At 42.9% G+C, this 25,682-nt stretch overlaps 2 protein-coding genes and 7 non-coding genes across 10 annotated transcripts in view; 1 reads left to right on the forward strand and 8 right to left on the reverse strand.

The window, feature by feature from the left end:
* The window catches only part of kcnq1.2 (potassium voltage-gated channel, KQT-like subfamily, member 1.2), a 137,303-nt gene extending 127,870 nt beyond the window's left edge, over positions 1 to 9,433 (forward strand). For both annotated transcript variants that reach the window (XM_086109380.1, XM_086109381.1), the window contains one exon: positions 8,587 to 9,433. In XM_086109380.1, coding sequence (XP_085965506.1) covers positions 8,587 to 8,733 — 147 coding nt within the window. In that variant the 3' untranslated portion in view covers positions 8,734 to 9,433. The remainder of the gene's footprint in view (positions 1 to 8,586) is intronic.
* trnay-gua (transfer RNA tyrosine (anticodon GUA)) lies at positions 4,387 to 4,473 on the reverse strand. The gene is given in 2 exon segments: positions 4,387 to 4,422; positions 4,437 to 4,473. It is a non-coding gene; the product is annotated as a tRNA-Tyr (tRNA).
* trnay-gua (transfer RNA tyrosine (anticodon GUA)) lies at positions 4,563 to 4,649 on the reverse strand. Its single transcript is given in 2 exon segments — positions 4,563 to 4,598; positions 4,613 to 4,649. It is a non-coding gene; the product is annotated as a tRNA-Tyr (tRNA).
* Positions 4,739 to 4,825, reverse strand: trnay-gua (transfer RNA tyrosine (anticodon GUA)). Its single transcript is given in 2 exon segments — positions 4,739 to 4,774; positions 4,789 to 4,825. It is a non-coding gene; the product is annotated as a tRNA-Tyr (tRNA).
* On the reverse strand, positions 4,915 to 5,001 carry trnay-gua (transfer RNA tyrosine (anticodon GUA)). The gene is given in 2 exon segments: positions 4,915 to 4,950; positions 4,965 to 5,001. It is a non-coding gene; the product is annotated as a tRNA-Tyr (tRNA).
* Positions 5,091 to 5,177, reverse strand: trnay-gua (transfer RNA tyrosine (anticodon GUA)). Its single transcript is given in 2 exon segments — positions 5,091 to 5,126; positions 5,141 to 5,177. It is a non-coding gene; the product is annotated as a tRNA-Tyr (tRNA).
* trnay-gua (transfer RNA tyrosine (anticodon GUA)) lies at positions 5,261 to 5,347 on the reverse strand. Its single transcript is given in 2 exon segments — positions 5,261 to 5,296; positions 5,311 to 5,347. It is a non-coding gene; the product is annotated as a tRNA-Tyr (tRNA).
* trnay-gua (transfer RNA tyrosine (anticodon GUA)) lies at positions 5,437 to 5,523 on the reverse strand. Its single transcript is given in 2 exon segments — positions 5,437 to 5,472; positions 5,487 to 5,523. It is a non-coding gene; the product is annotated as a tRNA-Tyr (tRNA).
* An 11,701-nt stretch (positions 9,434 to 21,134) lies between the features above and the next one.
* On the reverse strand, positions 21,135 to 25,117 carry cdkn1bb (cyclin dependent kinase inhibitor 1Bb). The gene is made up of 3 exons (XM_086110293.1): positions 24,316 to 25,117; positions 24,117 to 24,240; positions 21,135 to 22,669 (listed from the first exon to the last, which is right to left on the reverse strand). Exons 1-2 carry the CDS (start codon positions 24,737 to 24,739, stop codon positions 24,125 to 24,127), a joined length of 540 nt encoding a protein of 179 aa, XP_085966419.1. The 5' UTR covers positions 24,740 to 25,117; the 3' UTR covers positions 21,135 to 22,669; positions 24,117 to 24,124.
* Positions 25,118 to 25,682: the final 565 nt, after the last annotated feature.

Genomic DNA, 25,682 nt, shown 5'->3' on the forward strand with positions numbered 1-25,682 from the left:
ACCGCCATTCCGATGGCGAGCAAAGTCACAAATAAGTGACTTTTCCTGTGTGCGCAGAAACAATAGAAAGATGTGGGCGGAGGGGGGGGGGGGGGGTGCGGCAAAATTAGCAGCAGGTGCTGGGAACTAATGAGCCACAAATCGTTGATGTTTGTTTTCTGGAGGACACTTCAGATGTGGTCGGATGAAGAATGACCACGAGGCTGGAATGTTTGGCTTGGTGTTTTTAAAAACTTGCTCAGCTAATGGCCTGCTGACTTGAAACAGGACACAAAAAACTTGGCAATCATTAAAATGTCTTAATACGTCTCAAATTTACCCTAACCCCCTAACCCTAAACCCTAAACCCATCTCCCTTACCATAACACCGAACCCCTAACCCAAACACTAACCCTAACCCCCAAACCCTAAACCTTACCCTGACGCCGAACCCCCGAACCCTAACACCCTAACCCTAAACCCTAACCCCCTAACTCCCTAACCTCTAACCCTGACTCCTAACCCCGAACCCTAACCCCCTGACCGTAATCCTAACCCCTAGTCCAGCCTTCCTCAACTGGCGGACCGCGATCCAAGACCGGACCGCCGACCTCCTCTGTCCGGACCTCCTCTGTTTTTCGACGAAAAAAACGACCATGTATAGTCAGGCGATTTTCGACGAAAAAAACGACCAGGGATAGTAAGGTGATTTTCGACGAAAAAAACGACCAGATATAGTCAGGCGATTTTCCTCGAAAAAAACGACCAGGTATAGTAAGGCAATTTTAGCTGAAAAAAACTACCATGTAGAGTAAGGCGATTTTAGCTGAAAAAAACGACGATGTATAGTAAGCCGTTTTGAGCCAAATGAAACGACCATGTTTAGTAAGGCGATTTTCGACGAAAAAAACGACTATGTATAGTAAGGCGATTTTCAATGAAAAAAAACTACCATGTAGGGTAAGGAGTTTTTAGCTGAAAAAAACGACCATGTATAGAAAGGCGTTTTGAGCCAAATAAAACGACCATGTATAGTAAGGCCGATTTTCGACGAAAAAAATGACCATGTATCGTGAGGCGTTTTAAGCCGAAAAAAACGACCATGTATAGTAAGTCGATTTTCGACGAAAAAAAACGACCATTTATAGTAAGGCGATTTTCGACGAAAAAAACGACCAGGTATAGTAAGGCGTTTTTAGCTGAAAAAAAATTACCATGTATAGTAAGGCGTTTTGAGCCGAAAAAAACGACCATGTATTGTACGGTTTTTTAACCCTAAAAAAACGACCATGTATAGTACGGCGTTTTTAGCTGAAAAAAAAATGACCGAAAAAAACGACCATGTATAGTAAGGCGTTTTTAGCCGAAAAGAAGTGACCGAAAAAAACGACCATGTATAGTAAGGCTTTTAGCCGAAAAAAACGACCATGTATTTGAACCAGCGACCTAAGGATGTCTTCATGCGCCACTACAGTCCTCCACTCTACCAGCTGAGCTATTGAAGGGTAAAAGTAGTACCTTTTCAACATTCTTAAAGGGTGCGTTTTTAGCCGAAAACGCCCATGTATCTTTTGGCGTTTTTCAACGAAAAAAAATGACCATCTATCGTGAGGCATTTTGAGCCGAAAAAAACGACAATATATAGTAAGGCGATTTTCGCCGAAAAAAAACGACCATGTATAGTGAGGCGTTTTTAGCCGAAAAAAATGACCATGTATAGTAAGGCGTTTTTAGCCGGAAAAAAACTACCATGTATAGTAAGGCGTTTTTAGCTGGAAAAAACGACCATGTATCGTAAGGCGTTTTTAGCCGAAAAAAATGACCATGTATTGTAAGGCTTTTAGCCGAAAAAAACGACCATGTATATATAATAAGGCGTTTTTAGCCCAAAATAAATGACCCAAAAAAACGACCATGTATAGTAAGGTGTTTGTAGCCCAAAAAAATGACTGAAAAAAAACGACCATGTATAGTAAGGTGTTTGTAGCCCAAAAAAATGACCGAAAAAAAACGACCATGTATAGTCAGGCGTTTTTAGCCGAAAAAAATGACCGAAAAAAACGACCATGTATAGTAAGGAGTTTTTAGCCGGAAAAAAATGACCATGTATAGTAAGGCGTTTTTAGCCCCAAAAAAATGACCGAAAAAAAACGCCATGTATACTAAGAAGTTTTTTGCCAGAAAAAAAATGACCATGTATAGTAAGGCGTTTTTAGCCGAAAAAAAATGACCATATATAGTAAGGCGTTCTTAGCCCAAAAAAATGACAGAAAAAAACGACCATGTATAGTAAGGCGTTTTTGAGCCGAAAAAAACGACATAGTATCGTAAGGCGTTTTTGGCACGAAAAAAACCACATAGTATAGTAAGGCGTTTTTGAGCCGAAAAAAACGACAGTATAGTAAGGCGTTTTTGAGCCGAAAAAAACGACCATGTATAGTAAGGCGTTTTTGAGCCGAAAAAAACAACATAGTATAGTAAGGCGTTTTTGAGCCGAAAAAAACGACATAGTATAGTAAGGCGTTTTTGAGCCAAAAAAAACAACATAGTATAGTAAGGCATTTTTGGCCCGAAAAAAACGACATAGTATAGTAAGGCGTTTTTGAGCCGAAAAAAATGACCATGTATAGTAAGGCGTTTTTAGCCCCAAAGAAATGACCGAAAAAAAACGCCATGTATACTAAGAAGTTTTTTGCCAGAAAAAAAATGACCATGTATAGTAAGGCGTTTTTAGCCGAAAAAAAACGACCATATATAGTAAGGCGTTCTTAGCCCAAAAAAAATGACAGAAAAAAACGACCATGTATAGTAAGGCGTTTTTGAGCCGAAAAAAACGACATAGTATCGTAAGGCGTTTTTGGCACGAAAAAAACGACATAGTATAGTCAGGCGTTTTTGAGCCGAAAAAAACGACATAGTATCGTAAGGCGTTTTTGGCACGAAAAAAACGACATAGTATAGTCAGGCGTTTTTGAGCCGAAAAAAACGACATAGTATATATAGTAAGGCGTTTTTGAGCCGAAAAAAACGACCATGTATAGTGAGGCGTTTTTGAGCCGAAAAAAACAACATAGTATAGTAAGGCGTTTTTGAGCCGAAAAAAACGACATAGTATAGTAAGCCGTTTTTGAGCCAAAAAAAACAACATAGTATAGTAAGGCGTTTTTGGCCCGAAAAAAACGACATAGTATAGTAAGGCGTTTTGAGACGAAAAAAACGACATAGTATAGTAAGGCGTTTTTGAGCCGAAAAAAACGACATAGTATAGTAAGGCTTTTTTGGCCCGAAAAAAAAACGACATAGTATAGTAAGGCGTTTTTGAGCCGAAAAAAACGACATAGTATAGTAAGGCGTTTTTAGCCGAAAAAAATTACAGAGAAAAGCGACCCTGTATAGTAAGGCGTTTTTAGCCGGAAAAAAACGACCATGTATAGTAAGGCGTTTTTAGCCGAAAAAACCGACCATGTATATATAGTAAGGCGTTTTTAGCCCAAAAAAATGACATAGTATAGTAAGGCGTTTTGAGCCGAAAAAAACGACATAGTATAGTAAGGCGTTTTTGAGCCGAAAAAAACGACATAGTATAGTAAGGCATTTTTGGCACGAAAAAAACGACATAGTATAGTAAGGCGTTTTTGGCACGAAAAAAAACGACATAGTATCGTAAGGCGTTTTTAGCCGAAAAAAATTACAGAGAAAAGCGACCCTGTATAGTAAGGCGTTTTTAGCCGAAAAAACCGACCATGTATATATAGTAAGGCGTTTTTAGCCCAAAAAAATGACATAGTATAGTAAGGCGTTTTGAGCCGAAAAAAACGACATATTATAGTAAGGCGTTTTTGGCACGAAAAAAAACGACATAGTATAGTAAGGCGTTTTTGGCACGAAAAAAAACGACAGTATCGTAAGACGTTTTTGAGCTGAAAAAAACGACATAGTATAGTAAGATGTTTTTGAGCCGAAAAAAATGACATAGTATAGTCAGGCATTTTAGAGCCGAAAAAAACGACATAGTAGTAAGGCGTTTTTTAGCCGAAAAAAACGACATAGTATAGTAAGGCGTTTTTGAGCCGAAAAAAACGACATAGTATAGTAAGGCGTTTTTAGCCGAAAAAAATTACAGAGAAAAGCGACCATGTATAGTAAGGCGTTTTTAGCCGGAAAAAAACGACCATGTATAGTAAGGCGTTTTTTGCCGAAAAAACCGACTATGTATAGTAAGGAGTTTTTAGCCGAAAAAAAATGACCATGTATAGTAAGGCTTTTAGCCGAAAAAAACGAACATGTATTGTACGGTGTTTTAACCCTACAAAAACGACCGTGTATAGTAAAACGTTTTTAGATGAAATTTTTAGACGAAAAAAGCAACCATGTATATTAGGGTATTTATCACCTCTCTGTCATCAATCCTTGGGGCCGGATTTGAACCAGCAACCTAAGGATGTCTGTATGCGCCACTACAGTCCTCCGCTCTACCAGCTGAGCTATCGAAGGGTACAAGTATCAAATTTTAGAAGTGCTTAAAGGCTTTATAAAGTGAGTGCAGAAGAGCAAGAATGAGAACTTGCCCTCTGTATCGTCAGTCCTTCGAGCCGGATTTGAACCAGCGACCTAAGGATGTCTTTATGCGCCACTACAGTCCTCCGCTCTACCAGCTGAGCTATCGAAGGGGACAACTATCAAATTTTAGAAGTGCTTAAAGGCTTTATAAAGTGAGTGCAGAAGAGCAAGAACAAGAACTTGCCCTCTGTATCGTCAATCCTTCGAGCCGGATTTGAACCAGCGACCTAAGGATGTCTTTATGCGCCACTACAGTCCTCCGCTCTACCAGCTGAGCTATCGAAGGGGACAACTATCAAATTTTAGAAGTGCTTAAAGGCTTTATAAAGTGAGTGCAGAAGAGCAAGAATGAGAACTTGCCCTCTGTATCGTCAGTCCTTCGAGCCGGATTTGAACCAGCGACCTAAGGATGTCTTTATGCGCCACTACAGTCCTCCGCTCTACCAGCTGAGCTATCGAAGGGGACAACTATCAAATTTTAGAAGTGCTTAAAGGCTTTATAAAGTGAGTGCAGAAGAGCAAGAATGAGAACTTGCCCTCTGTATCGTCAGTCCTTCGAGCCGGATTTGAACCAGCGACCTAAGGATGTCTTTATGCGCCACTACAGTCCTCCGCTCTACCAGCTGAGCTATCGAAGGGGACAACTATCTAATTTTAGAAGTGCTTAAAGGCTTTATAAAGTGAGTGCAGAAGAGCAAGAACTTGCCCTCTGTATCGTCAATCCTTCGAGCCGGATTTGAACCAGCGACCTAAGGATGTCTTTATGCGCCACTACAGTCCTCCGCTCTACCAGCTGAGCTATCGAAGGGGACAACTATCAAATTTTAGAAGTGCTTAAAGGCTTTATAAAGTGAGTGCAGAAGAGCAAGAATGAGAACTTGCCCTCTGTATCGTCAAATCTTCGAGCCGGATTTGAACCAGCGACCTAAGGATGTCTTCATGCGCCACTACAGTCCTCCACTCTACCAGCTGAGGTATCGAAGGGTAAAAGTAGTACCTTTTCAACATTCTTAAAGGGTGCGTTTTTAGCCGAAAACCCATGTATCTTTCGGCGTTTTTCAACGAAAAAAAACGACCATGTATAGTAAGGCGTTTTTAGCCGGAAAAAAACGACCATGTATAGTAAGGCTTTTTTAGCCGAAAATAACGACCATGTATAGTAAGGCGTTTTTAGCTGAAAAAAACGACCATGTATCGTAAGGCGTTTTTAGCCGAAAAAAATGACCATGTATAGTAAGGCGTTTTCAGCCGAAAAAAACGACTATGTATAGTAAGGCTTTTAGCCGAAAAAAACGACCATGTATAGTAAGGCGTTTTTAGCCCAAAATAAATGACCGAAAAAAACGACAATGTATAGTAAGGTGTTTGTAGCCCAAAAAAACGACCATGTATAGTAAGGCGTTTTTAACCGAAAAAAACCCCGACCATGTATAGTAAGGCTTTTTTAGCCGAAAAAAACGACCATGTATAGTAAGGCGTTTTTAGCCGGAAAAATACGACCATGTATAGTTAGGCGTTTTTTGCCGAAAAAAATGACCATGTATATAGTAAGGCGTTTTTAGCTGGAAAAAAACGACCATGTATAGTAAGGATTTTTTAGCCGAAAAAAACGACCATGTATAGTAAGGCGTTTTTAGCCCAAACAAATGACCGAAAAAAAATGCCATGTATAGTAAGGCGTTTTTAGCCCAAAAAAAAACGACCATGTATAGTAAGGCGTTTTTAACCGAAAAAAACCCAGACCATGTATAGTAAGGCTTTTTTAGCCGAAAAAAACGACCATGTATAGTAAGGCGTTTTTAGCCGGAAAAAAACGACCATGTATAGTAAGGCTTTTTTAGCCGAAAAAAACGACCATGTGTAGTGAGGCGTTTTGAGCCCAAAAAAATGGCTATGTATAGTATGGCGATTTTCGACGAAAAAAAACGACCATGTATAGTAAGGCGTTTTGATGCGAAAAAAACGACCATGTATAGTGAGGCGATTTTCGACGAAAACAACGGCCATGTAGAGTAAGGCGTTTTTAGCTGAAAAAAACGACCATGTATAGTAAGGCGTTTTAAGCCGGAAAAAAAAAACGACCATGTATAGTAAGGCGTTTTTTGCCCATAAAAACGACCATATATAGTAAGGCGTTTTTTACCGAAAAAAACGACCATGTATAGTAAGGCGATTTTCGACGAAAAAAACGACCATGTATTTATTTGAAGTTTCATTATAGTAAGGCGTTTTCAGCCGAAAAAAACGACCATGTATAGTAAGGCTTTTAGCCGAAAAAAACGACCATGTATAGTAAGGCGTTTTTAGCCCAAAATAAATGACCGAAAAAAACGACAATGTATAGTAAGGTGTTTGTAGCCCAAAAAAACGACCATGTATATAGTAAGCCGTTTTTAGCCGAAAAAAAACGACCATGTATAGTAAGGCGTTTTTAACCGAAAAAAACCCCGACCATGTATAGTAAGGCTTTTTTAGCCGAAAAAAACGACCATGTATAGTAAGGCGTTTTTAGCCGGAAAAATACGACCATGTATAGTTAGGCGTTTTTTGCCGAAAAAAATGACCATGTATATAGTAAGGCGTTTTTAGCTGGAAAAAAACGACCATGTATAGTAAGGATTTTTTAGCCGAAAAAAACGACCATGTATAGTAAGGCGTTTTTAGCCCAAACAAATGACCGAAAAAAAACGCCATGTATAGTAAGGCGTTTTTAGCCCAAAAAAAACGACCATGTATAGTAAGGCGTTTTTAGCCGAAAAAAACGACCATGTATAGTAAGGCGTTTTTAGCCGGAAAAAAACGACCATGTATAGTAAGGCTTTTTTAGCCGAAAAAAACGACCATGTATAGTAAGGCGTTTTGAGCCGAAAAAAAATGGCTATGTATAGTATGGCGATTTTCGACGAAAAAAAACGACCATGTATAGTAAGGCGTTTTGATGCGAATAAAACGACCATGTATAGTGAGGCGATTTTCGACGAAAACAACGGCCATGTAGAGTAAGGCGTTTTTAGCTGAAAAAAACGACCATGTATAGTAAGGCGTTTTAAGCCGGAAAAAAAAAACGACCATGTATAGTAAGGCGTTTTTTGCCCATAAAAACGACCATATATAGTAAGGCGTTTTTTACCGAAAAAAACGACCATGTATTTATTTGAAGTTTCATTCAAAGCAAAAGCCGCTTGGTTGAACCCATCGGGGTGATTTGGCATTGGAACCGCCTCGAGCGACGGTCATTCCCAGGAACTTGAAGGTCTTGATGGGGACAGGGAATGGCAGTTGGAGGGGCAGCTGTGGCGAGACAGTTAGATCGTTATACCGTGAAAAAAGACTTTTCAATTGACACTGACTCGTCGTAGGCCTCTCTCCTTTATATAGTCGTACTTTGTCTTTACAATGCTGCAGCCTGTGTGTGCGCGCGTGTGTGTGCGTGCGCGTTTGTGTGTGTGTGTGCGTGTGTGGATTGCACAGACATTCCTTGGCCTGACTCATATTTCATATTTTATGCGTCTTACGATAGCGATCGTATTTCAACATAACTACTAGCTTCTTAAGGTCCTGCTCGGCCATAAAAATGTCCGGCCCGTCAGGCGCACGCGCTTAATAGATGAGGACGAGAGGGGACGCCTTTAACACGCTGGAGCCTGTGGAAAAAGTGCCCTTTGATGTTCAGCCACTGAGTGGCGGGCATCAAAGTTGCAAGGGCTCTTTTCGTCTCTTCCGATGACCAGCAGAAAGGGGACATGAGTCAGGACTGCCTCTTATACGCACAACTGAAACCCCTCTCGTGACCACCACTAAAAGGCTCTCATGCGCTCCTGAAATGCTCTCACACACACGCATTAAATTCTCTTACGCACACGACTGGCTGGCAGCCGGTTCAGGGTGTCCCCCTCCTACGGCCTGAAGACAGCTGGGATAGGCTCCAGCATGCCCCGCGACCCCTGTGAGGATAAAGCGGATCAGAAAATGGATGGATGGATAAAGATAAATCCAACCACTGTTCAGGTGTGTCCTCAAGGCACTTTTTTTTTCTTAACTTTCCAGGTCTACCAGATGGACCAGAAAATGGACTCGGTTCTTCAGATCCTCTCGGAGCAGTTCCTGCCCAAGCCTGAGCTGATTTCCCGGCCCTCCATCCGCAGGGTGACCATCCAGAAGCGTATGGGTGCCAGCATCGACGAGGGCCCCTAAAGGCTCCTCCCAAACCCCTTTTGAGTTTTTCTCATTGACCCCTCAGAACCCGGAACAGAAAAAAGAGCCCCGAAGACCGAGAATAATGGTGTGAAGACCTTCCTTCTCATGGTCACTCCTGTAGCTCTTTTTGGGGGTCTTATGGGTTCTAAATCCCGGGCACCTTCCAAAGGCCGTGACTCTCTTTATTCCCCCCCACCCCCCCCCCAAAAATGGAATTTATGTGTGCCCGCTCTTCTCTTCCTAATATTATTGCGAAGCTAACGAGCAAGCAATCAAAGCACCGACGGCGCAGGCATTCCACAAGTCCTTTTATTTATCTTGGCACCGTCCACACACACACACACACACAGACACAAATTCAGCCCTCTAGATTTAGACTGTGTTTGTTCGAGGTGATCGAATAACACGAGCAAGGGAGGACTTCATTTGGCCCGCGCAAATTGGAAATATTACTTTAGCTGAAGCTAATACAAGAAAAAAAAAATGGCCGCAGCAGGAACGGACCTCTTTGGCAAAGCTCTGTTTACTCTGGGACTGTCCGAATGTCCATCAGTCATCATCTGGAAACTTATTCATATCCTCCAGGACTTAAAGAGGCTTTTTACAAGTTTCGTTGGAACTTGAATAACTCTGGTCCAAAGTCTGGTCCAAAAATGGCTCAGGAATTCAATACACAAACAGAAATGTGGGGGGGGGGGGGGGGCGGTGAGGATTTGAACCGTGATGTCCTATCATGTAATGAATGCGATGTCCCTCTCTCCAGTTATTCCTCGTGAAATCAAGAGAGAATGACTCGAAATAATCTCCTCAACCAGCAGGGGACAGGAGAGGAAGAGGAACTCTCAGCCAAGGCCGGCATCGTTCGGACGGCCCAATTTGAGTCCGTCCGCCCACCCACACGGGGGCCTGCCGTCAGTTGATCTCAGTCCATAGTCTTCAAGTTGTTTGTTTATGTGTAAGGCAACAGCAGTCAAAGAAGGTTTACTAATTAGTTTTGTTTTGGGCTTTTTTTGCGTTGCTGTTCACAACACTTGTATAACTTCTTTTTACATATTAATGAGGTGTTACCGGAACAATATTTAAAACTTCGAAGGCTCTCCTCCCCGGAATGATTTTCGTTGAAGTTCGGGACTGTAACTGTTGCTTGGCCTCATGGACTCATGAGCCACACGACAGAGGTGGGTAGTAGCTTGCTTTTTCTTCCTGCACCATCATATCTTTTCACCACGGTGCTGATCTGTTAGTGACAAAAGTACCCCCCCCCCCCCCCGCCCCTACTATTTGATGAGCGGTACCGAGGCCTGTGAGTACTTGGGGAAATGTTTTAAAATACATTTAGTCATAGTTTAAACTGTAAATCTAGCACATAAGAATGGGATGTATGGATCTACCGCATACTATGATCCCAAAACACGTTCGTATCATATCGTATCATTTCAAATGTATTGTACATTACCCATGAAATGAAATGGCTTACGGATTGTTTGATTTTTGCTGTTGAAAAGTCACTCAGCACAGCTAAAAAAACATTAATAAATCTTGGACGGGCATTATTTGTGCGACCAACTGAGGCTAAACTTAGCTCTTCGTTGACATACAAAAATATGATCCCAAAACACTTTCATTGGAAACTCATATTACAACATTACCCTTTAACATTACCGTTTAGCTAATGCTGTCCTCGTAATGGGAATATTTGGCCCGCTAGCACCTCGCTGTTAGCCTGCGAACGCTATGCTAGCAACAAACATGCGGGGGTTTTCAAAGTTAGATGCCGGACTTGAGAGGTGAGCTAAATTAGGGCTAGCTAGGATAAGGCTAGTAGCAACTAAGATGAATTTAAAATGGAACCAAGGAGGAAAAAACACATCCCTTGTTCTGCCCTCTGCGGGATCTTGGAAGTTAAAATAAGTTATAACAAAGTGGGAGTTTTCAAACTTAGACTTGAGAGGTGAGCTAAATTAGGGCTAGCTAGGACGAGGCTAGTAGCAACGTATAGATGAATTTAAAATGGAATCAAAGAGGGGGAAAAAAACATCCCTTGTTCTGCCCTCTACGGGGTCTTGGAGGTTAAAATAAGTGATTTTAAACTAAAAAGGTTAAAATCTTTCCGTTTGCTAGTTACCATTTGAATCGAATCGTATTTGTGTTTTTTGTTATTGTAAAGTGTCCTTGGGTTTCTTGAAAGGCGCTTATACATAAAATGTATTATTATTATTATTATTACCATTTGAATCAAATAACATTTTTTTTAAATTTTGTTGGACCATAACGCGTTTTTTCCGTAAAAGTGAATTGGGTAACCCGTTCAAGTTGATTCGGTCATTCGGTGGCTAAAGTCAATAAGAATACTAAATGCGGATATTTCATGCATGTCCGACCTCGAGTAAACAGCAAACGGCGACTAGGCGGGGGTTCACTGTTGATTTTGTCTCCTGACTTGTGTTTTCAAGAGCGTGCGTAATACACCTTGACGCGATCATCCACCTCTCTTCTCCGCTCTCTTGTACAGTTTTATAAGTGATGTAAATAGAGACGTTGCCTTATTGCACTGTAATTCGTATCCCTTTTGGAAACATCGGCGCTGTTTCTCAGGAGCGTTGAGAAAACATGGCGAGCGAGGCTCCTGCGCCGCGGACGGATGGAAATGATTGGAAATGATACTCACGCGCACTCTCTGCACTATCGCTATGTTGTAAATAATAAAATGCAAAGAAAAAAAAACATATCATTGATTGATTGAACGACATTTCATGACACGCTGGCTTGCTCTCTTTATCAAGTCCTTCATCCTTCAGGTGAAACTTGCATCCTGGCTTTCATTTGCCTCAAATCAAGCCCAAAGTTGCGCTAAATTTCCTGTCGCACAGCAATCTCAACAAAAAGGGAAAACCAACACTTCCTCTCAGCCTACTTGGAAATTCCAATATTCCAATCCCCCCCTGCCTTTTTTATTTTTTTTTTTTTGAGAAGGGGGAGGGGGTTCATATTACCACTCCAAAGGCCAAAGACGACTGGGGATGTCCCAAGATCAGCATTTTGGGTTTGTGTGAGGATAAAGGCTCATTCCCGGAGATGGCGGAGGAAGAGGCGAGGCGGGAGCAAGGAGGGATAAGCGCCAAGCCACTTTCAATTAGCCGGAGAGACGACACGGGCCGGGGTGGGGGGTGGGGGGTGGGGGGGGGGGGGGGACTTAGAGCTCACCCTCTGGTTTCCATCACCGCAGGGGAGGAGAGAGAGAGAGAGGAACCTCCGTCTGCAGAAGCTCGCGTCGAGCTGCCCCTTGCTTTCATCTCAAGACCAGACAGACAGACAGAGAGAATCCAACTTCAAAAGGCAGTTTGATCTCAGACCTTCACGAAACGAGCACCGGGGGGGGGGACACGAGAGCCACTCTGTCACGGGCGGGCAGACGCCGCAACCTGGTGATCACGCACTCGGGACGGAGAACCGGCTTCTGGGTTTCAATCTCAGCGCCGGCATTCCAGATTAGACACGAGCGTAGCCAGAAATGTTTTCAGCGAGGTCGCGAGGGCGGCAGCACCTCAGTGAAGAGCGGCCATGCCTTGCGTCAAGTAAACAGGTACAGATTAGGCACGGCGCAGACCAAGTTCTGAGTCAATTGAGACAAATTCAATGTTCATTAGTCAGTAACGACAGTATTCGTTTATGACCATTTGGTGTGCCGTGAATTTATTTTCGGACAGGTTGCCGATGTCACGTGTTTGAAAAAAAAACCTGATGAAATGAGCTTGTCAGTTTTGCCTTGGAGGAGGCTTGCAGGCCGCTGAAAAAAAGCCCCCCCCCCCCCCCGCAAGGACCAAATGACACAAAGCGGCGGCTGTAAATCAGATGCAAACAACTATAAGCGGCAATGTCAGCGGTTTGCACAGTGAAAGAAAACAACCGCGTAGCCTGCAAGACGAGCAGCCCGTTCTCATTACGCCGCAGCGTGTTAACTCGGGCCATAAAACTCCAGATCAAATCGGTGACACTCGGAGAGCGCGGGGGCCTCTGCCAAGGCCGGCGAGACCGTTCGATTGTCTTTGCATCGGCCGCTCGAAGGAGAGCGGCGGGGGTGAAGAAAAAGCGCAGATGCGTATTTCTGCCGCCGCCCCAACAAAGTGGAGCATTTAGCCGCTCGGGGGCCAGTTATGGATACCACATGTCTCTCCGGGCCAGACCGAAACAAGTGGGGCCGCATGTCGGCTCTGCCGGGTGGACCCGAAATTAACCTAAATGGAAGCTAATATCGCCCCCGTGTCTGGTCGCGTGTGACTGAGGCTTTGTTTGCCCACCCTCGCGCCACGTCTTGACTTGGCGCGTGGTGGTGATCAGATGCCCCGTAAACGGTCTGGCGCGGGGTTAATGAAGGCCACGGCTTCATTTGATTATGTCAATATCTTGAGTATTCCGATGACCTCGTTTGTCTTTGGATTTGACACGTCCCGGGTTGCCCATATGGCGGAGCCTGGCTTCATTTCAAAAAAATTAAATAAAAAGGGTTGTTTTTTTTTTAGGTTTTACTTGGTGTTAAATTTTTGATGACCACTGTCTTATAAGTTCGAAAGGATGGGGCAAAACCAATTATTTCGCAGTTTTGTTTTATTTCAAAAAGCACACAATATTTTTATTTCCTTTTAACTTTTTATATGGTGATTTATTTTTGAACTTACGTACTAAATTATGATTGTACCGTCATGTAATTTGTAATTTTGGATTGAACATTATTCAGTTTCTTTGCCCCCCCATCTCCCGAAAAAGTGAATTATAATTACAACAAAAAAAAAGTCTAACCTTGGAAAATTATGTCCCATTAAATTACAGTTTTACATTATCTTTGTGTTTTATACTTTCCAGATTAACATTTCATATTATTTTGATGTTGTTGCAACTTTTCAGTTTTCAAGGTGAGAGAATTATGTCAAGAAAAGCCGACTAAAACAACCGAACTCGATTTGGGATGAATCAGAGGACCCTTAAATGGTGGCAGATGTGTGCTTAACTCCAATTTTCAATGATGGTGAATTCAGAGCATAGACACATCCTCTGTTATGAGGGTGTGCACACTTGTGCAAGAGCATTCTCCCAGTTCTTAATAACAACAATTGTGGGAAAGGTTTCGAAATAACTTTTGGTGGTCTCATTTTTCAATATCACAAACTGTGTCATTTGAACAGGGGCGGTGTAGACTTTCTTTGTTTTCTTGCGAAATGGTTCTGGTTGCTGAAGCGAACCAAACGTTCACCAAAGGCCGTTCAAGGCGTCCCTTGAACGGCCTTTGGTGAGCGTTTGGCGCGAACGCGGCCGGTCGGAGTCCCCGCCGGGCTTTGCGTGGACGCCACCTGTCTGGCGAGGCCTCGCAAGCGCGCGACGTGATAGCAGATAGCGGCCGACAGGTGCGTGCCCGCATGTGTTTGTCGGCCTTTGTGACAAACGCGGCCGGCGGCAGCTGAGGGCGAGGCGCTTCTGTCGCCCCCTCGTCCACAAATAGACGCCGCGGCAGTTGCTGGCATCGCAACTGCCTGCCTGAGCCCACTTGAAACATGCTCCATTACCTTGGGGGGGGGGGGGGGGGGGGGGCTTTCGTGTCAGCTTTAGTATTAGCTTCAAATGATAAAATACTCACAGTGCAGAGGCGCAGCGTTCGATTCCGGCTCCGGCCTTCCTGTGTAGAGTTTGCATGGTCTCCCCCCCCCCCCGGGTTTTCTCCGGGTACTCCGGTTTCCTCCTTGTGTGTGTCTTCTGTCTGTTTTCTGTGTGCCCTGGCAACCGGTTCAGGGTGTCCCCCGCCGACTGCCCGAAGACACCTGGGATCGGCTACAACACACCCGTGACCCTTGTGAGGATAACATTTGCTTCGTTGAGATGAGAATGGACCAAGAGGAGGTGGATGGGGGGGGGGGGGGGGGGCTGTTGGCTGTTTTCTTTCTAGGTCAAATATGAAGGACTTTTTTAACCCAGACAGGGTTAAACATTCCAGGCTGCGGAACTGGAAGGGCTTCAGTGGCGTGCTGGGCTTTGGTCTGCAGGCTGGCTGGCTTTGGCACAGTAGACAGCTGCACCATGGAGATTCTGGACAAGAGAGAGCACTTATTGTACAAGCAGAGCAAACATACACACACACACACACACACGCACAAGATATTTTTATACACTGTACATGTGTACTCGGTAGCTGTTTTGCAGTGGATCGTGTAACTCGGTAAATTTTGGCGTCACACTCTACAGGATTGTGCTTGATAATAAAAAGATGTGCAGCAATAACAGCAAAGAATGTAAAGATTAAAACAATTTGCGCACCCTGATGTCGTGCTTCAGAGTACATTGATATTGTGCCGCTCCTTCTGATGTGCCCGAATTAGCCACCAGGTGGCAGTATCACCATTGTAGAATGAGTACACAAAGAAGAGAGTCTCTTCTCAGCTCAGTCAGCTGCAGTAATCGCATCTGTCGTTTTCCACAAAGGGTAAAAGGATGCCGGTGAAAATATGTCTGTCTGTTGCTGCACCGTTTGTGTTTAAAAAAAGAGTTACAGTTGCAATGTCGTCATTTACTGTTGGTTGCTGTGGTTTGTTTAAATATATAATGTATAAATCTCTTTGTAATGTGTGTGTTTTTTTTAAAGAACTTTCCTATTTATTGATTACAGCGTATGTCAAAATAAGTCTGGCAAGGGTTGTTTAATTCAACAATGTGGAGTCACTCGTCAGTTGAGGTATCACTGAAAGTACAATTTTTGTTTGTGAACATTCGTTTTGCTCCACGACATTCTTCCCTGTCGTAATGAGCAAGAGTCTCGCATTCATTTTCAGCGTTAGCATCAGCTGAACCACTTAGCATTACATCATACTGTGATCATTACTGTATGATGTAATGCTGAGTGGTTCAGCAAATGCTAACGTGTTTGCTAATTTAGGAAATTCAATCTATTTTCCTGAAATATCTTTTCTATCGTGCGTAAAGCATTTTATGACAGATGTGCATTTCATTCTGATAAAATTAAGCATTCTAGGTGATTCAGTGTTACAATATGATGACATACAGTTGTATGCTCAACCACTTCTACTCTACTTACAAATACATGGAACCTTTTTTTTTTCTTATTTGAGAGAAAGACAGAATTCATTGACCGTTTTTAGTTTATGCACATTTTTTTAGGACCTTTTGTCTTGAAAAATGTCAAAGTTGAGAAGCAGCATGGACCACCGTAGGTGCACTCTGGTTATTTTTTGACATGCAATTGTGTGCAACGCTGTTTCAATATTATGACGCAGCGCTTTTCACAGACCGGATTCCGAGAAGTGACGCGTGTGAGGCTTACGCGAGTGCACAAGCCGATTTGTCATCATCCTTGTGACAGGCAGAACAAAGGCATTAGCCCGATCCCCAACATGTTCCAGTAATTTGGTCTACAGTATATATCTATGATAAAAAATTGTGACACCCCCCTGACCCCCCCCCCCCAAGTTGAACATCCCCGATGGAGACACGATTCAAACATTCAAAACATAAATCTCATTTACACACAGGTGTTGGCTCTCTTTCCTGTTCCCCCACGAATACCGTGTTAATTGAAAATGCAAACGCTATGCTATAAATTTCAAGGTCAACTGTGACATTTCCTTCACATGCCCTGACAAGCGTGAAAGTGCATGGGCCCGGCCGGCCGGCGCTGCTTGCTGGCTCGATTTATGTTGCTCTCTTTAAAAAAAAAAAAAAAAAAAGACACTATTTGATTGTATATCTGCTTCCATTTCCAGAGCGAGGCAACCTAATATCCCCACAAGGGCGAAAAGCAAAACCCTGAAAAAGAGAAAATTGAATATAGTGGAGCCAGCGCTGCTCATCCGAAGCGCGCAGATGACTTTTGAGGATAGAGTGCTGCACTCTGGTTTTCTCATCCGGCATGTTCTCTCATTTTTTTTAACGGCGAGGATCTTTTCGCGGTAGCAGAAGTGAGGCCTGACGAGGGCAACAGAACCAAGAGGGAGAAGAACTGAAACTCAGGCTCCCTTTTCTGTGCTGTTTTATTAACACCCCCCCCCCCCCCTCAAAAAAAAATATTTTTGGATTCTTTTTCCTTTTGCTGTCACTTGCTTGCTTACTTGCGACTGAATGACATTAACAGATGCCGGTTAAAGATGAATTTTGATTTTCCTGGAATGATTCTGACCACACACGCAGACTTCTGCAAATGACACACACGGTTGCATCACATCAGACGCTCACACACCCTCGTGTGTGCCCCCCGTTGCGCACCAAACTTGTGTGGGAAATGCAAATATTACAAAACGTCACGTCCAAGTAAGGACAAAGCTTACTCTGTAAATATATTCAGCCAAGTATGTTTTTGCCATTTCACGACAAAACAAGTATCAAAGTACAAAGTATTTTTTATTTTTTTTGCTTTGAAAAAAAAAATGAAAAAGTGTCCTGACGTTGTGTCTCAACATACAATCATCTCTGTCACTCAAACCTTTTCAGTCATCCATACCAGTGGTACCGCTGTGGACCGGTACCGGTCCGTGGGTCATTTAGTACCGGGCACATTTGTGGGGGGGTTCTGGGAATAAAAGGCCCAGCCAGGAGACAGAAATATTTTTCATGCACTTTGTATTTGCTGTGTATCTTATTTTCAAGGCACGTTTAACCGTTACCATAGCGACCAGAGAGTGTTGCTGGCAGATAGGACCTTCTTCGTGTCATGATTTGTGTTTATCATTACGTTTAGAAAATAGCACAGTTTTCATGCAGGTCATATCATATTATTTGGTTGTATTTATTTTGTCTTATTTATTCCACACCTTAAAGGCCGGCCCCTTAAAATATTGTCTGACATTAAACCAGTCCGTGGGGCAAAAAAGGTTGGGGACCGCTGATTGAAATGAAGGGGGCGGGGGGGGTCAGCATGACTCATCAAATATGACCGAGTCAAGCTAATCGCGAGCACGGGCAAGAGCTAAGGTGAGCGGCAAGGGCCTAGTGGCGCCTCATGACGCAGTCAGGAAGCATGAAGAGGAACTTGCGGCTTTATATGAAGTGCTGGGGAGGCTAACAGGAAAAGATAACCAGGAAGTGGGGACACTTGCTGGCATATGGCAGACAGTGCAAGGAAAAGGACGGTCTTGGGCGATTCGCTGGAATTTCCTCGTGGCTGGCTGTGGTCGTGTTTGGGTGGCGCTGATGGACTGTGAAGGGAAGACGTGACTTTTTCTTGTGCAAGAAAAACCACTGTTGCATCATCGTGGCTACACTTCGACCTCTTCGCTTGTAGTCTTGGGGGGGGGGGTTGTTTTATTTTGTTTTGTTTTTTGTCAGGACCGTTTCACTCAATCCAATGAGGTGGTGGAGAAATCAGTCTGACTGCACATGGGGGACTGTGCAAAAGGATTTGTTGTTTTTAGCAAGGCAAAATGATCAGATAGTATTTTTTTTCTTACACCTTTTAAGATGATTTGAGTTGGTAAAAGTGGTTGTTTCTCACTTTGTGGGGTAATAAAAAATTAATAAAGTCATTCCAATGAATCTAGATAGCTAGCTAGTTGTCCCATTTGCTAGTTGGTGATCCAAGCTAGTTGATGATTAGTCACTTGGCAAAAGTAGCTGTGTCCATTTCACCGCAAAGAATATGTTTAATTAAATGATCAAATCATTCCATTATCAATGATAGATAGTTAAGTCGCTAAAGCTTTGATAGCGGGCAGCATTTTGTTAATTCTAGCTAGCTAGCTAGCGAACAACTCGCTAGTTAGCATTCTAACCCTTCTTAATACCTTTGCTATTTAATTTTAGTTAAGTATTCATATTTACCATCTCAAAAGTGACTCGTGAAAAGGGGGCGATCAAAACAACAAAGTTACTGTGATACAACACTGAGGCTTTTTTTTTTAGCCTGTTCAACATTTTTGTTGTCACTGCTTAATTATCGTGTCAGTGTGTCGAGTTTGCCTCCGGTTGTCTGCAGTCAAAAAAATAAAAAAAGCACACACACACACAACAAGAAGCAGTCCTGTTCTAAGAACGTGTAATTACAGGTTGTTTGACACAACTTCTATCATGGTACACATGTTCACTTCACAAGGTAAACCCAGTACTTCAATAAAAGGATTAAAAGATTACCGGTTAATGATGAGCATATGTCTGTCAGGTGGGTTCACAGTGTGCGAGTAGTTTTACTTTATCTTACCATAATAGCTACTCTGCGGCCACATCTTTCCTGTACGTGTTAACACCAATTTCGTGGCCGCAAAACACCATTTGTTATGTAAGAGGAAATGAGCGAATCACGATACGCTGGACTTGACAACACCAAACAGTTTTCCGAAAGAATGGATGGAGCAAATGTATGTCCTCTCTTCTATTTTTCGCAAAAAGGTCGCCTTGATTGAATGTCTCACTCGACCTCATGCAACTCTGTTATGCATATGATCAGAAGCAGACTATTCTTTTTTTTTTCTTAACTTATTCACAAAAGTAAATCTGTTCTCTTCATTGCCAGATGTTATTTCACCTTCACAGCCAGGACTTATAGACACCTTCTGTGGTCATGAATGACGATATTTTCTGTCTACAAATGAGTATTTTGTGCGCAGCTCATACCCAATTAATGCCCGCCACAAATTTGCAACCCCCCCCCCCCCCCCCCCCAATTGCGACAGAAGAATCAAATGCAACTTTTGTACACAAAAGCAATTTTCTTCAACGGATGTTTGCCTGAGTCAGCCAAGATCAGTCATCACAAGTTGGCTAGCGCGCGCACACACACACACACACACACACACACACACACACAGTTAGTTAGTCAACCAGCAAGCCAACTAGTCAAGCAGTCAGTCTGAGATTGGGGCTGTTGACCCCCCCCCCCCCCCCCCCCCCCAACACCACCACCTTTGTCTGCACAGAGAAGGCCCAGACACAACAGTGGCCGGCCCCTGGCCCCTCACAATGGCCCTCCACACAAAGGCCCACACACTGGGACAATGGGCCTGGCTCAGGATGGGGGTGGCTGGCTTGAGCTGAGGTTACCCACCTGCACACCTCGGGACCGGACCCCTACTCGCGGGCCCACCTCACAACACGCGCATGCACAAACACTCGGCGGCTGCAGGTGGCTCCCTGCGGTTGGCTCACAGGAAGCGGGGGAGACGACAGAAGACGCAGGTGGAGTGTCTTCCAAGCGGCCCACTTGCTCAACCGCAGCAATGTTTCTAAAACAGAGGGGGCGGGAAACAAAGTAGAAAAGAAAATCAGAAACGTTTCAATATTGTGTATTCATTTTCACGCATGATTGAAATACCGTGCCATCTGACAAACGGAATACAAAATGTGAGCGGCGTTCCTCCATTCATACTCACAAACAAATTGGATCAAATGTGTCTTTCCGTGCACTCACACAGACAAATCCTAATTTGAATGAAGTCAGGACATTCTGTAAAACACAACTAGAAACAGGCTACAATGATTTACAATTTTTTTTTCCAACCTATATTCAGCTGAATGCACAACAAAGACAAAATATTTCAAGTTCAAACTCATGAATAGTATTGGTCTTTGGCGGCAAATATTCTTATTTAGAAATTTGCAAATACTTACATTTCTACGAAAGAAAGCTAAGACGGGGTCTTGTTGGAGGAATCCACTCACATTCTTGCCTGAAGTACAAATTCAGTTGCTTGACAGTCAGGGGTCTCCGATGTCATGTTTTGCACTTCATAATGCGCCACACCATTGCAATAGGAGACAGGTCTGGACTGCTGGCAGGCCAGTTTAGTATTCACACTCTTACTACGAAGCCGCGCTGTTGAAACACGTGTCGAATGTGGCCTGGCAACAATCCGGATGGTCCTTTTCCTCTTTGGCCTGGAATGACAGGACGATTTTCAGAAACAATCCGAAACGTGTGCTCGTCAGACCACATTGCACTTTTTCCACTTTGCATCAGCCCAGAGAAGCCGGCAGCATGGAAAAAAAAAAACCAACAACATTCTTTGCAAAATATCTTTGTGGTGTAATTACGGTAATTGAAAATAGGTTTGAAGAGGGGTTGTAACATGTATTTTGGTTTTATTCATGTTTTACACAACGTCCCAATTTTGTTGGAATTGGAGCTTCAGCTACACGAAGGCAACACGCGTGTTGGGAAACTATATTGTGCACGTTGGTGCTTTTGGCATTTCACCTCTGCTGTCGTGGATTCACATTTTTCCGTTTGCTGTGATAAGTGCGGACAATGTTACCGGCTGAAGAAGAGCGGTCTGCTCGCTACTTGCCTTTGGATTGGACCAACAGCCTGTCAATCAGCCTGATCCAAGTTGAACCGTGAGCAAATTGAAAACAGAAAACAAAAACAACCCAAGAACATTTTTGGAGAGAAAAAAAAAAAGCCACAAGTGTAATTGGATTCAATTTTAACTGTTTTAATTGATTGCAACACATTTCATGTCCACACATTACAAAAAAAAACAAAAAACAATGCACATCAAAATATCTTATTAGGCTCAGTTTGCAACCTTGTTGATAAGAAGGGGGGGGGGGGGAACTACCACAAATATGGTTTTAAAAAATAATACAATTATAATAATAAAGTAAATGCCACTTTGGATAACCGTGAATCAATTTTTTTTATATTCTACATTAAAAAAAAAAAAGCTTGACATAAATAAGTTAGTATAATTTCTGTGGGGTTTTTTTGTTTTTCAATTTTTTTTTACAAAATAATATACAAAGAAAATATTTACACAAAAATACACAGGCAATAGTGACTGCATTTCTGAGACGAGCTGGTGTTCCTCCGTCTGGTCCAGTTTGACACTGGGATTGGAACATTAGGCCCAAAAAAAAAAAAGCTTCTAGATGCCAACATCAGCATCCTCAGCAGGCTAAACACAAATTTTGCAATGCAGTTTTAGTTCAAGGTTATCACAAAGTCAAACTATGTGAAGTCAAAAGAAGCACTTGGCGGCCAACGGTTTGGTCTTGTAAGAACATTCATATCAGGATTAAGGCAGGTGACTTAACGAAGAGGAGGACGAACACACGTGCCCTATGACCCTTTCGCACCAATCTTGAATTTTTTTTTTCTTTTCTTCAAAAAGTACCTCAACTCCATCGCACTGTTTGAATAAAGGCTGAGGTGTGCAAGGAACACAAAAAAGGAAATTAGATTCTGAGAAACTTTAAAATAATAATAATAATAACAAAAAATCCTCCATCAGAAGTATTAGGGCCATTTAAATAAGAACTTTGCAATCCTGTGAAGGGAACAGACAATGGTCACAACATTTGTACCGTTCTTCACTGACAAGTTTGGAAGTGTGAAGATACACTGTCGAGAAACTGAAGCGATGTATCTTTTTTTTTTCTCTCTCACACACAAACTCTTTTTTTTTTTTTAACCGTGTCAAATTCAAAACTGCCTTTCAGTAAATAAAACAGCATTTTGGAAATCAAACTACACTGCAATTCTTCAACTCAAATCAAAATTCACACCTTGTCTTTTTAAATTTTATATAGATATCTATATATATTATATAGATATCTATATATATATATATATATATATATATATATAAAAGGATTTTCAAATCACGCTGTTGTCTTATGTGCTACATATGGAGAGAAATTATAATTTATATACACACACAGGTAGTACAAAAAAAAAAATAAGGAGCAAAGGAACAGAACTCAAACCTAATTGCACAATGCTACATCGACTGCTTTTCAGAGGCAGTAACTTTAAACAAAAACAACAAATTTTCGTTTTGAGTGCCACAACTTTGTTTTTTTTTTTAGTGTTTTTTCTGAATCAGTGCTTCAACAGCGTCCTCGAAGAGAGCTGATATGTTTCTCATGATGTGTGTACTTCCTCTTCTTCCAAAACGAAGAAAAAAAAAAGGCGACTGACATACGCAGAGGAAATGCATCTTCAACTCTGTGAAAGGAAGAAAAAAAAAAAGAGCGGAATTATTCAGATGAGACTCGGGACATACATATTACAATGACAAATTGTAGACCTAACTGTATAAATCTAAATCACAAAAATAGCATGCAACCTCAATAAAACTGAAAAGTTATTCCACACTTTTAGTCAGTAAACAAAGTAGTTCTCATCAACAGATCAAAACATTATTCAAACAGCCATGTTGCATCATTCTTTGAAGTACGACAAAGGTGTGAAAAGAAACCCTAAAAATGGGAGTTAAAGTTCTCCCTGTGGCAAAACACGCAAATGATGAGGTTGTCCGCTTCTGATTTTGAACCGGGCACACAAAAAATTACATTTTAAAAAAATAATAATCTAAATAGAAATACAAGCATTCTATATAAAAAGGCAAAACATCTAATGGCCTCTGGCAGAATTGCACCGATGTACTTTTTGAACACCAAAATGTTGAACAGATCAAATAAAAACGGCTCTCGAGCGCGACACACCATGCAAATTGAGAACGCAGAGCATGATTACAGCACAGGCTTCAAGGCAATGCAGCGCGGAATGAAATGGCACCTTCCAAAAATATGACAACTATTCAATAGGGTACGAAATGAAACAAGAGCAAACACTGCTTTGCGTGCCAAAAGCTGCACTCTGAATAATAAAATCACCCTAAATTAGTCTTCAAGCTCCCCAACAAGCAAACCAGGAGGTGGCTGGGTTACAAACATCTTCAAGTAAGTGCACAGAGCATGCGTGGAACATAGTAAAAAAAAAAGAAGTAAACATTTATATCTATTACACGCACTTAACTCTCAAACAGCGCCCCAAAAACGTGTTCGTTTGGAGTTGAAGCACACAGGCGTCGACTGATGTGCACGCACAGAACCACCACCCCCCAGGCGTGCACGCGCATGAGGGTAGTGGCTGCTGACGTGTTACTACTACTACTACGACCACTACTACTACTACGACTACCACGCTCTACGCCCGCACGCCATTTGTTTACAACTTTACCAACTAGGTGCAGTGGGGAAAATCATAAAAATGTATTTAAAAAAAAATAAGGATCGCGCACCCCTGGCGCGCGCACACACCTGTGCGCGGGCGTTCGTGGACGCGTATCCACGCCCAAGGACCACGACAAGATATATTACGAGCACTTGCGTCATGCGAACGTTTGAAAATTCACACGACGTAAACTACACCGAATTTTCATTTTAGATTTTTTATTATCATCGAAGTACTGCGAGACCTGATTTTCACCTCTGTGAATGCTATTTCAGTTGGAATATTTATTTGTACGTTCACATGAAGCTAAACTTTTACTACTATTATAATGGCAGTAGCAGTTAAGGGAATCTCTTCCCTCTAAAACAATCAATAAATTTTTTTTTGAAAGTTTAAACACTGGTGGGTGCCTTTGAACCAAAAAAGAAATCCTCACCGCGCGTCTCACGTTTGCCTCCCCGGGCTTCCGCTGCTCTTTTTGGGCGTGTGTTCGGCGGAGCGACTCCGGTTCGGATACTCAGCCGGGCTGCTGTGCGGCCTCTTACTTTGGGTTGAGGGCTCTGGGAAAATCATTAAAATGTGTCAAAAAAATGGGGCGGACAAAATGTGGAGTAGTCCGGTCGGGGATTAAGTACCGTGACAGGCAGGTCTCTTCCTCAAAGCGGCGCACTGCTCCGGGCACGACGTCGGCCCACCGGCTCGCTCTTCCGCGGGCTCGCCGACAACACAGCGGTGGTTCCCGTTTACATCCAAACGGTTATTCCCCGAACTCCTTCGCTCCAGCCGCGTATAGAAGTCCGGCACATCGCGACAGTCCACCAGCTCCCAGCGGAGCCCGGCGTCGTTTTCCAGCGGGCTGTGCGAGGCGAAGTCGAAGCTCCACTTGGCGACGGCGGCCGCCTCGAGCTCCCGCAGGTGTCCCTTTAAATCCCGGCGGAGCTCGTCGTGGTCCACCGAGCCGAAGAGGATCCGGCAGGCTGACGGTTTCGGGTGCTGCGACAAGCGCGGCTCGCTCCGCTCCAACGTCGGGCTGCCGCTGGAAAGTCGAACATCGGACATCTTTTTTTTTTTTATGTTTTGTTGTTTTCTGTTTTAATCCCCCACCCCGCTCCGGCTCCACCACGGAGAAAGACCCACGAAAACAACCGGGAGCGTCCACTTTTTTCGGGGTGAACGAAAACAATTCTACGCTGGTTAAGATCTTCCCAAAAAAATAGTCAAACGCGACGTAGGGTAAAAATGGGGAAAACCCGTTCACGCCATTAAAACGTCAACCGCTTTAGGTCGCCTCGCTTTCATCAACTCCCAACCGCTTCTTGTCACTTTAAATCCGCTGGAGGGGGAAAAAAACAAAACAAACAACAAAAAAACAGAGGACGACAGCGCACACATGAGCTTCTCTGAAGCCAATATGGCGATTGAGTCGACGTACTTTAGAGTTTGAGAGCTTGACTGCAGAGTCGAAAGGGAGGGGCGGGGACAACAATGATTGACACGCAGGCGCTGTTTAAATAGAAAGGCCATTTCTCATTGGCCCAAATTTTAAGCCCACCCACTTCTGTTAAGGTGGCTCACGCAAGATGAGTGGGAGGGACCAAACAACCACCTTTTTTGTTTTGCTCAATGTTGCACGCACCCATAAAAAAAAAAAATCGTTGACATGTGACGTAACAAAGAATTTATCATTTTCAGCACGTTTGGCGTGGACAAGTTACTTGACGTGTATCCGTGACTGCAGTCTTAACACGAATTTTTGACACGTGTTTACCCCCCCCCCCCCCCGCCCAAATAAATACATAAATTATAAGCGATTTATTTATATTTACATCCACCTTAAAAAAATGACAAGTCAGATAAAGTACTTCCTGTCCAGGATGATGTCCCTCCTTGGACACAACACACTTTCACAATTGATTGTTTTCTCTGAAAGTGGTCCTTAAACGTTTTGGAAGGACCACCTCAAATGATACTTAGCTCTCCCAATACCACCATCATGAAAAGT

Source organism: Hippocampus guttulatus, chromosome 4 (genome assembly GCF_054856545.1).
Source record: "Hippocampus guttulatus isolate MCC_2025c chromosome 4, RoL_Hgut_1.0, whole genome shotgun sequence".
NCBI classification, from domain to species: Eukaryota; Metazoa; Chordata; class Actinopteri; order Syngnathiformes; family Syngnathidae; genus Hippocampus; species Hippocampus guttulatus.